Here is an 11,956-nt window from a genome sequence, read left to right on the forward strand (position 1 = left end):
TGAAGAGTATGGGCCGCCAAGAGGCCGAAAGTCAGGTTGTATTGTAAATGGCCCGACTGTGTTGTGGGCCTTTAGCAGGCCGAAAGAGAAACCAGGCTGGTATTGGACCATGAAGGGCATAGGCCGTTAAAAGGCCAAAACTCAGGTCCGACTACAAATGGCCCAACTCATTTATGGTCCGTTAACATGCTGAAAGGTACACAAGGCCGGGAATTGGCCCAACACTTAAATGGGTCGCTAAAAGGCCAAAACTTGGGTCCGGCTACAAATGGCCCAACAGATATATGGGCTGTCACCAGGCTGAAAGACACACCAGGCCGGAAATTGGCCCAACACTTAAATGGGTCGCTAAAAGGCCGAAACACAGGTCCGACTACAAATGGCCCAACTGATTTATGGGCCGTCAACAGACTGAAAGACACACCGGGCCGGAAATTAGCCCAATATTTAAATGGGTCGCTAAAAGGCCGAAAGATGTACATCGTGAAAATTGGCCCATCCATTGAATGGGTCGTTAACAGGCCGAAATCTTATCGAACCGATATTAAGCCCAAATATATAGCGGGCTGTTAACGGGTTCGAACTGACGATGGGCTGCAATGGTGTCAAATCCTTAATGGGCCGTTGACGGGCCGAATTGGCACATCTCGTATGGGTCATGGGCTTAAATGGACCTGACACAAGTAGGCCTTATATGGGCCGGCCTGCTATTTTTTACTCGGCCGGCATTTTTCATCGGAATGGGCCACTGTTGGGCCGTGCCACGTGTCGACCTATCATAGGCGCCTCCTGTCCAATGAGTGGATGATATCTGTCCCAACGGTGAGGCAACACGTGTTTCCTCCGGCCAATAATGATTTTACATGTGGAAAATCCCCATTGGTCTGGGCTGTTAACGGGTTATCGGATCCAAAACCGGACCCAATAGCTTAACGGCGTTCCGTTACGGTGGGTGCCACGTGTCGGTCACCCTTGATGAAAGCACTTCTGTAACGCGCAATTTATCGTCATGGAAGTGGACACTTCTGTGATGATTATTTTGGTAATGTCATGGAACACTTCTACGACAACACAGGTATGGCTATCTTGATTCTGTCATAAATGTCATGGATGTACATGCATGACAGAAAACGTGACCTACTGTGACAACCACGTATCATCACGAAAGTGTATTTTTTTGTAGTGAAGAATAGTGCACGGCAAGACACTACCGCTCTGGTCCTAGGAAGGCCAGCGCTCCTCCCCTCCCGTCGACGCCAAGCTTGGTGTGCTGAGCATCTTCGGCCGATTAATCGCTTGGCGGCGATGTGGAGGCAGATAGCTTCACTTCCCGGGTCTCCGGAAGCGGAGGTTATGAGGGCAGAGCTGGAGAGCGCTGAGGCAAAGCTTCAGTTCTCTTGGTTCATGGCTGGACACGAGGAACGGGCGCCGGCGACCATTTAGACCTAGCCAGACGAGATCCGCTTAGTCAATGTAATGTAATGAAATCCGTCATGTTTATATGAAATTTGACGTGTTTGATCAAATTTCGTCAGATTAGTTTGAGTTGTTGTCGTTGGATGGCGGTCTCCCGCATCCGTGTCCGCAGACTTGTCTCCCCCCCCCTCCTCGGTTCACGGACGGATGCATGAGAAACTTTGCTGGTTGCCATTAGAGATGCCCTTAGATTGTAGCAGGTCAGAGAGCGCTCGGGCCAAAAGAGGATCTCGGGTGAACTACTTACTACGGAATTGGTAACTAAACGTGCATTTTGAAAAAAGTAGGACTAAACTGACACTTCGATAAAAGATTTAGGACCTCCAGTGTATTTAACTCTTTTCCTTTTAGTGCTAGCGTCCGTCGACGAATAATTTGAAAAGATCCGCCCACTCAGCAGCCGTTAGATCCGGTCCAACCAACAGTTAACCCCCTCCTCATTATTGCAACAAAGTCAGTGTTGCAGAACCCTCTTTGCAACAGAGTTCATGCTGCAGAAACATTTAAGTGTTACAATTTTTTTCGTCTTCACTTTTTTGCAACATTGATGATATTGCGGAGGCTTTTTGCAACATAAATGGCGTTGCACAAATTAGAGAAAGAACGGGAGCTTGGGAGGAACACGGAAGGCAACTGCACTCGAGGGATCTAGATTCAGATCCTGCAATGTCCCGATGGGAAAACTGGAACAGAGGCTCAATTGCAAAACATAAAAGATAATGCTAGGTAAGCCCGCAGGACACATGTCACAGGGACGAGGCGGCGGACGTCCACGTGCGATCTGCCGGCTGAAGCCAAGCCTTTTCCTTTTATTACTAATAAATAAATGCGCACGTGCAACACACGTTAATATTTAGGCAATATATTAATTGCACGGGATATTAGGTATGCTATTATTTGTGTGTTAATTCTGTGATTAATACAATATTTGGTATGATATTAATTGCACGTTAAACACGTTTAACGCTCGTCATTGGAGCAGTCTAGGTCATTAGATTGACTTAGTTCGATGGTCGAGATCAGTTAGGTCTGCCTCTTTGGATCTTTTTATTTTAGGATAGATATACATATGCCATGGAACTTCAAAATACCCCTTTTGAGACTTGATAGAAAGCTTATCGTACACAGAGGGAGGGGGTTCACTCGGGGGCTCTTTCCACCGAACAGAATCGTTCGCTAGATCGAACCCTCCTGGGAGAAAGCATCGTTCGCTTGAATGCCGCTAGAGCTGACCTACACCAGTTTTTGGCGTCCATTGCAAAATTGTAACAGAAGTACAGAACAACAATTTCTCCCATAATTTCAGGTTTCTAATACTATAAAATTACATATGCATGACATCCATTTCCGGCAACATTTGTCGAATCTCTACAGCCTACTAGTCACTCTACATACAGTACGTCATTTTCCGGTCTGTGTCTAGACCTCGACCTGCTGCTGCAGCTGCAGGGTCTCGAGATGCATCTTCCTCCTCATGCTGGCGATGAACTCTTCGAATTTCTTGTTCATCTCGTCCACGTCGTCAACTATCTCAGGCTGTGCTTTCTGCCGGGTCGTGTGCTCCCCTCCTCTGCTTCCCTCGTCATGCAAACTAGAGATCCTATCCGCCACCACGGCAATCTCATAGCCAGCACCATGATGAAGGTGGTTGAAGCTGTAGTCCGATCTCTGTTTCTCCGCCGGATCGATCTCTTGGAGCGCGGCATATTCCCTCTGCGTCGCTCTCGTCAGCGGCTTCCCGCGCCGCACTCGCGCCGTGGCCGTCTCAGCGCCTCGATGTTCACGCTCGAGCCGACCTTCGTCGGCGCCGGTCGCGCCAGCCGCCGTACCGATCTGCCGACTCTTCGGCTGAGACCGTGCCTCGGAGCTGGAGCAAGCAGCTCCACCGGCCGTTACGGCCGCGGAGCTGCTTGGCCGAGCTGGAGCAGCCAGGAGCCCGGCGTCCTTGAGGATGACCAGGAGGATGGCGTTGCAGAGGAGGATCATGTTTCTCCTGTTGACGAGCTCGACGAGGCGGCGGCCGTCGAACCCGAAGGCGTCGACGGTGGAGAGGAGCCAGGCGGTGGCGCGCGGACGGTGGAGGAGGAGCGTGTGCGCGAGCAGGGTGAGTGCGACGAGTGAGAGCAGCGCGGGGGCCGCGAGCTTGGCCTCCATTTTCCCAGCCATGGACACGGTCGTGCTTGGGACGGTGTGGATCCACTGATCTCCACTCCACTTATAAATAGCATGCACGCCCGGACGGCTCGGGGAGGAAGACTGAACTTGCATGACCCGATCCCGGGTATTCCTGGCCCTTGGATTGCCCATCGAACCAAACTAATTCGTCAGGAAGACTCGGGAGTTGACGTTGTCCTCGTCTCGGTGGGGACCGGCGCGACTCCGAGTCGGTCTAATCTTCCGGTTGGGATGGGGCCAGCGGGAACTTTCAGACTTTCACACCTGACCTGACATGATGAGAGAGAGCGAAAGCGACGGAGACCGGATCAAGTCGACGGCTCGGCGCAGGGTTCACGCCATGGAGCGAGGGCAGGCGTCGACACGTAGATACCCGCGCGCGGTAGGGTGTATGGAAGACGCGGGGTCAATCAACGGCCACATGGGACTGATTTGGTGGTCTGATCATATGCTCACCAGTTACCACTGCGTGACAGCGGACAGTGTGTCGGTCTACTCCGTGTACTCCTCCGACCCCGTTTGTCGTCCACCCGGCTGCTGCCTCCATTGACCGGTAGCTCGGCAGAGACTGAACTGGCTTGGCTGAGCACGGTATGATGGACATTTGCGCCTTTTAACTCCCCATCATCGCAATCCGCAGGCTATCTTCGTGAATCATCGGAACTTTGCGTGACGGTCAGTGGACGCCGAACATTAACGAAAAAGGCTTTCGCCTCATTTTATAAATAAAGCACCGACCAATCACAACTCAAATACAAACACACTCCATCACAACACATGTACACGTTCAAGACAGGATACAAAAACGCTGAACGCAGTAACATTACCTCTAACACTACAAGAGCAACCGGGGTCCTCAACCGTGAGCATGCCACCATGAAAAGATGAAGCCGCATATGACGAACCGTGTGCTACAAGACGGCGCCTTCAGGAAAGTTACGACACCATAGTGCTGCCACCGGTCGACCCGAGGATCAGAGTTTCCCCTGGAGCAACACGACGGGCAATAAGAACCGCGACAACACCTTTAAGAAAGGAACGAGCTTTGCCGCCGCCGATCCGTCCGAAGATAGATCAGGTTTTCATCCCGGCCAACATTCACCACCACCAGACGCCACACCCCAGCGACCACGCTGTCCACACGACCATGGCCAACGGGCAGCACCTAACCACGGGCTCCACCCATGAGCACCGTGGAACCACCACCAAGGCCGCCGCCCCGGCATCCCAGACCTTGATACCACCTCACTAGAGACCCATCGCAACCCCAACCAAAGATACGGGCGGAAAGGGCCCGCCTTTCGCACCCCTGGGCGGCCCCCAACTCCGAAACCCAATAGGTCGGCCAATACTGGCCTCCATTAACCCATCCGGGGCACCGGGCGCGAGACGAGGTCGGTCCTACTGCCGGGCGCAAGACGAGCACGGTCCTGCTGTCGGGCGCGAGACGAGGTCGGTCCTGCTACCGAGCGCGAGACGAAATCGGTCCTGCTGTCGGGCGCGAGACGAGATCGGTCCTGCTGCCGGGCACGAGACGAAGTCGGTCCTACTGCCGAGCGCGAGACAAGCGATACACCATTGTTAGGGGAGGGCCGAACCTCCGACAAAAGGAGCAACCAGACGACGAGGAGAGGACCGAAGGTCGAAACGGGCCGCCTACGGACGAGTCGACGCCAGGAAACCAGCCGCTGTCCCAGCCAGCTCGCCGAGCTGCCGTGATGCCGGCACGGCGAATGGAAGCCTCCACACCGAGACAGCCGAGCCACCCCGCCGCCGCAGCCCACAGCCGGAGCAACAACCACGCCAGGCTGATGCCCCAACCCCCGCCGCCCGCCCACCAAAGGTCGGCAAGGCGGACACGCACCACCACCACCACAATACCAGCACCACCGCGCCCTGGCCAGGTCCAGCCGGAGCCCCACCACCCCACCGGAGAGACGGACTCTAACTGCGGCGCCACCACCTAAACGCAGCCGCCGGTCACCCCTGCCACCGCCAACCACCACACCGTCCAGATCTGGGTCGGGGGTCAAATCCGCCACCAGCACGAACCAGGGCGTCGGATCCCCACCGCTGCGCCGGATAGGTAGGAGGCGGCGCCGCCAGCCACCAGAATGCCAGGAGGAGAGTAGACTGAAGCAGGGCCGGCCCGACGGCCGTCACCATCGAGCAGAGGAGGGGCGTCCCGCGATGGCCCCCATCTGCGCGCGAGCAGGAGCAGCCCCGCCGCCACCAGCGCCACACGGCCTTCGGACGCTGACGCCCCCGGCGGCGCTAGGGAACCTCCGGGGGGCGCCCACGGGAGCGCCCCGGGAAGGGAGACGGACGGACTGGACGGGGCCGCTGACGGCGAACATTAGGCATGCATGCGTTCTCGACTTGGGCTCGGCTCATCGTTGAGTCCCAGCTGCAAGCGACGCAACCGAGACGGAAGCAAGTGTGCTACGGGCTATGGCCAGTGTTAAGATCACAGTACTACTACTAACTCACTCGATTGATAACTTTTTTTTTGCGGAAGCACTCAATTGTGACTCCACAATTTTGGTGTTGCTAAATGTGCATACTGCACATGGCTCCGCTACGACACGAGCTTGATCCAGCTCGTGCGTCGTCGGGTGTGCTTCCATTCAGGCACTCACTCAATTGATAACTAATTCACCGAGTATGTATTTGACACATTTTTAAATATATAACATCACAGTACTACTACTAACTCACTCAATTGATAACTAATTTATCCAGCCAAGTAGGGCGCTCGTCCCTTCGCCTTCGGCCTGTACTGCTCATCTTCTTCCTTTCATGAAAAAAGCAGTCATCAAACATATTTATTTTACAATTGTTACTCATTCTTTTGAAAAAGTTAAACATGTATCGAAAATGGTTCCTGGTGTATACATGAAGTGTAAAAATGTGTATGAAAAATGTAGACATATGAAGAATAAAAAAACAACGAAAGGCTGTGAAAACCGAAGAAACAGAAGAAAGGAAGGCCTTAGAAACAAGAACAAAATCATGAAAATAAAGCAATGAAAACTAATAAAGAAACAGAAAAAACAAATTAAAAAAACTGCAGAAAAAAAAATAAAACTAATGAAAACTAACAAAGGAACAGAAAAACCGAAGAAAATAGGGGAAAAAAGAGACCAATGAATTGGAGAAAAGAATAAAATAAAACCAAAGAAAAACATAGATAAATGAAAAAAAAGTAGTAAGAGCCGGAGAAAAATTAAGAAAATGATGAAAAATGAAAGGAAAAAGCTGAATAAAATTGTGAACAAATAAAGAAAACCAAAATAAAAAGTAAAGAAAAAGCATAAGAAAAAGACCGGAGAAGAACCAATAAACAAACAGGCGATCTAGCGACGAGAAGTGAGCGACCGATAAAAGAATGATAATGGGCTAGCCGAGAAACCCTTCGAGTGAGAACTGCTTTCATCTCGCATAAAGTGAGATATAGCTCTCGCGGCAACCACGCGCCTCCTCACGCATCCTATGGTCTTGCCTATTGGGGGCGGATCGCTCTAGTTGTTTTCCTTTTTTTTGTTATACTTTCCTTATTTTCTTTTAATTTTTAATTTTTTATAAATGTTTGAAATTTCACAAAAGCTTCATGAAAATTGGAAAAATTCACCAATTTGAAAAATACTCTCGGATCTAAATGAAATCATGAATTTGAAAAACGCTCTTGGATTTGAAAAAATGTTACGAATTTCATAAAATGTTCAACAATTTGAAAAAATGTTCATGAATTTAAAAAATATTCACATACTTAATTTTTTGGGGGATTTCAAAAAATGTTAGTGAGCTTTAGAAATATTCTAAATTTTAAAAGATGTTCATAAATTCCTTCCCAATTTTTAAAATTGCGAATTTAAAAAATGTGCACTAATTTTGAGAAATGTTCATGAATCTAAAAAATGTTTATGAGATTTTAAAAAAAGTTTGCAAGTTCAAAAAATGTTCATGACTTTCAAAAAATGTTGCGAGTTTGAAAAATGTACCAGAGGATTCCAGCCGCGATGCAAGGGCAGCCTGCATCCTATGCGCTAGCGTCGCCAGATCACGAAGCTACTCGTCGATGTCTTCCATGACAACCTCGGGAAGAGGAATTATTACAAAGATATCTGAATAAGAGCACGCAAGCTATGCGAATTCTGCATGAAAAGGAAATGTCTGACAATACTTACGTCTCGGGGCGGCCTCCATACGCTAGCACTGTTTCTGCACTTGACGAAGCTGGGTCGACGTGTCGGCCAATGAGTTTTAGAGCTGCATAACTTCTTCTTCAACTTTCTTGTAATACTCATTGTGACTCTCCAGAGCTCCGTCTCAACGGCTCTGATCTCATTGCGAAGGCAGCCCTGCTCGCCCTTGCTATCTTCAAAGCTGGACTTGCACGACCTCACACGCCTCCCGCTCCGCCTTCACACTGGCCTCCAAGTTGCGGATGGCCTCCTTCATGCCACCAGTCTCCTCTTCGGCAACACGTTTGGCGTTCCTGGCCTCGTCGCGCGCGAGGTTGGCATCCTCGAAAACCTACAAGAGGTGCTCCACCTCCTCGAGGGCTACAACACGGATGAAGAACAAAGCACAAGCATAAGGCTCAACAACTACAATAAAGACTCACATGCAATAGTGACAGATGCTTATAGATCACGCTCGCACGCAGCTGCTCCAGGTCCTTGTTGACCTTCCGATGGGCCTCCAACTCCTCACGCAGCCTAGAGTTCTTGGAGACCAGATTGCAATTGTGTTGGCCCAGCTCCCGAACAAAGACAAAATCACATTTAAAGAACCGGGGAGCTACAACGAAGAATATACAGTTCAACACAAACCATGCCCTGTTCCAAAATAGAACCTTATTGAGTCCCAGGGGCTACTACTAGTATAACCACAAAGCATAAATACAATGAAACGAAGGGATCACCATAAAACTAGGCCCCACTTACAGGCCAACCCTATGGACAGCGGAGCAGAAGAGCTTCATCTCCTTGCTAGCCGCGTCCATCACGGATCTGGTTTCCTACGGCACGTCCGGCCCCAGCTCACTTCCCTTCGGAAAAAATAATGGTAGCTACGCCACGACGGAGTCCGCTGCCACCTTTGTCTTCTTGCTCTACTGTGTTTAGGTTGCTGTCCCTGGGCTTCGAAGCCCGCGAGGCGAGCTTGGGGGGAGGCACCACAATAATAACAACCTCGTTTGTGGTCTCTGCCACCGGCGTCGCCTCTGGCAACACCGTGGCACTAGGAGCGCTAGACCATGAATACAGAGAAGAAGCAGGATGTAGGGTGTTACCTTTTTTCAAAGGGCCTGAACGTGGGTAACCCACTCATGTGACTCCCTTCTGGCACATACGGCTATGTTTGCCACCCTATGAAGGGTTCTAACGGTTCTACGTACCATCAGCGTTGGTGGATTTCTTTTATGGGCAACAACAAAAGCTCTGCCTTTTCATTAAAGGAGGGGAGAACAGAATACAAATACAAGATCACGTAAGAAGCACATGGAGGAACACAAGAACTCTTTAGGGAAACACAAGCACATTAAGGTTTCGCCTCTGAAAAGATTTTGGTCTTTGGCTAGTGCGTGCAACCACCATTTCTGGACATGTTCTTTTCCGTTCCTTACACAGGTTCCATGCAACACAAATGGCCATTGTGATCTGCTTGGACGATTCCACAGATTACGCCAAAGAAACCGTCTTCTGCCACACACGAATGGAAGTGTAGGTTGCACTAAACTGAACTTGCCAAACGTGTTTTGCGAAAGGGCATGTGACTAGGAGGTGGGCCGCATTCTCTTCATGAAGATCACATATGATACACTTCTCATTGTGTGGCTAGCCTCTGGTCGCAAGATGATCAGCAGTCCAGTTCTTTGTTCTTGATGAGAAGCCACAACTAATACCTGACTTTTGGTTCATCTTTAATATTTCAAACCGAGTTCAGCAAAGACTCCTTGACGCGTTCCAAGAGCTGAAAATCATAAGCAGAAGCGGTTTTCATGACAGCAAAACAGGGGAGGGTGTTCCGGGTTTGAGAGAGGAGGGGGAGGTGGAGACACGGTTTCGTAGGCTGCAGATTCCGGTCTCAAGCGTCCACATCGATTTCCTGATCTTGAAAAATACTCAGGAAATTTTATTGTAGTCGCCGGCGATGATCAAATCTTTGGGTATTATAAAAACAAGGGTCCTATGGGTGGCCGGCTAGATTCTCGACGTGGCATTTTGGCTGACAAAATTCAACTTTTGCCGTAATTTTTTAGAATATATGTGTAGTACTTTACTGGATAAGCACAAGATCATAGTCATAGAAAGAAGCTCTTGATGGGAGACCTTTCAGAATAAGACATTTTTATTTTAACACCTACCTATGAGGAAAAAAAAGTGCTACTGCTAAGAAATGATGTCTTTCTTTCTTTTTGGCTGTCGACTTCACCACGCGGCAATGACTCATAAAAGGAACAAGGTGTGTCAATGCGACAAGCTTATGTAATTGGTTAGTACCATCGGGGAATTGCCGACGTGTTTGGATCTTTATTAGTTTTGAAATATGTTGGTACTTAAGTACAACTGGTGAATGAATTAAGGCCTTTTAAACGTTTGATTTCTTTTCTTCCAAAAAAAAGTTAAACCCTCATCCTTGCATCGTATGGTATGATGCACACAACTTTTGGCTGTAATTCTTTAGAATATACAGTACTTCATTGGATAAGCACAATACATTTCTTTTTTAACACCTACCTATGAGAAAAAAGGGTGCACTCCTAAGAACTGATTTTTTTGGCTGTCGACTTCAACACTCGGCAATGACTCCATGGTGTACAGGTGCTAAGGGTGTCATATAGGCAAAAAACTGATGTGGAAAAACAATTAAAGAGGATAGTGAACATTTATGGTGATCTAGGAAGAAACGATGTTAAGCACGTGGACCTATGAAAAATAACTACTAACTAATGCATGAAGAAGTTTAATTGTTAAATAATTAAATGAGGAAAACATAGCTACAAAAGTCAAACACGTGTGCATTGAGAAGACTACTACCTCCCTCTTGGTTTATTAATCCCTTTCGTATTTTGTGCCAAATTTTGACCTTAAATTTAACTAACAAAATGTTAATGCATGTCATAAAAAATATCGTTGGATTCTTAATATTTTTTAGTTAAATCTATGGTCAAAGTTTAGCATAAAATACAAAGAGGACCAGTAAACCAGGACGGAGGTAGTAGTTGCTAAGTTTTTTAATGCACTTAACACCTCATGTAAGCAATAATGCATTGGAAGTGGCCTCATGGAAGGTATATCTTGTGTTGATGCGGCAAGCTTATGTAATTGGTTGGAGTTATCAGGGAGGAATTACAGGCGTGTTTGCATCTTTATTAGTTTTGGAATATGTTGATACTCAAGCACATGTGGTGAATAAATTAAGGCATTTTAAATGTTTGACTTTTTTTCTTCCAAAAGAAAAGTTAAACCCTCATCCTTGCATTGTATGATGCACAACTATCTTTATTGTAAGAAATATTCACAATTAAACAGTAAAAAAGGATATAACATGACCGAAACAAATAAGAAAAATGTTAAACCCTCATCCTTGTATTGTATGATGCACACAACTTTATTGTAACAAATATTCACACTAAAACAGTAAAAAAATGATATAACATGACCCAAACGATTAGGATCACATGATTTATATGCATAGTGTATTATTGTATTGGCATCCAAGCCGGTTGAATCGTATCATGTGCTACTCGAGGCATCCAAAGGCCATAAGTGATTGATCCTTCACGCATTGCAGTGAGCATCACATATGGATTCATACAGTAGCTCGAAAAATAACCTACAATTTATTTTGGAAAATTTCGTTTAGTTAAAGGAAAAAATCGTCGTCACCCAATCCAAGTTGCGCACAATAAGGCACACTCTCCCACACGGATTTATAACACCACCAACGGGGCACATCAGATTGTTGTGATAAGTTGATCGTCATCAACCACTGAACCAGATATAACCACTTGGTCCACTAATCCTAAATGAAAGCCCGACAGAACTTAAAATCATTGCACCTAAAACAGAATCTTGGTTAGGTCAGATTCTCATATAGCTTGGCCAGCCTAAAACAGAATCTACAAACACCTCTTTCTCTTGCACTATAATGTAGAGGCTTGGCCGCTTGGTGTTGAAGAGCGAGTGGCGTGTCTTGAAATCAAGTATCCAGGCAGAACCTCCTAATTTGACCATTACCTACGAAGCTACAAAGGACTCCGGTTTGATCTGCATCAATATTTACAGAATGGTGAGCA

At 47.7% G+C, this 11,956-nt stretch overlaps 1 protein-coding gene across 1 annotated transcript; it reads right to left on the reverse strand.

Moving 5' to 3' along the window:
* Window positions 1–2,755: 2,755 nt before the first annotated feature.
* On the reverse strand, window positions 2,756–3,707 carry LOC125515738 (uncharacterized). Its single transcript, XM_048681269.2, has one exon. The coding sequence runs from the start codon at window positions 3,640–3,642 to the stop codon at window positions 2,896–2,898; it is 747 nt and encodes a 248-aa protein (XP_048537226.2). The 5' UTR covers window positions 3,643–3,707; the 3' UTR covers window positions 2,756–2,895.
* Window positions 3,708–11,956: the final 8,249 nt, after the last annotated feature.

The sequence above is a fragment of the Triticum urartu genome, chromosome 1A (assembly GCF_056163025.1).
Source record: "Triticum urartu cultivar PI428250 chromosome 1A, HENAU_Tu73, whole genome shotgun sequence".
In the NCBI taxonomy this organism is placed as follows: Eukaryota; Viridiplantae; Streptophyta; class Magnoliopsida; order Poales; family Poaceae; genus Triticum; species Triticum urartu.

What these genes read in the sequence shown, in the direction of transcription:
- LOC125515738 (XM_048681269.2), bottom strand. Translation starts at nt 3,642, where the DNA reads ATGGCTGGGAAAATGGAGGCCAAGCTCGCGGCCCCCGCGCTGCTCTCA.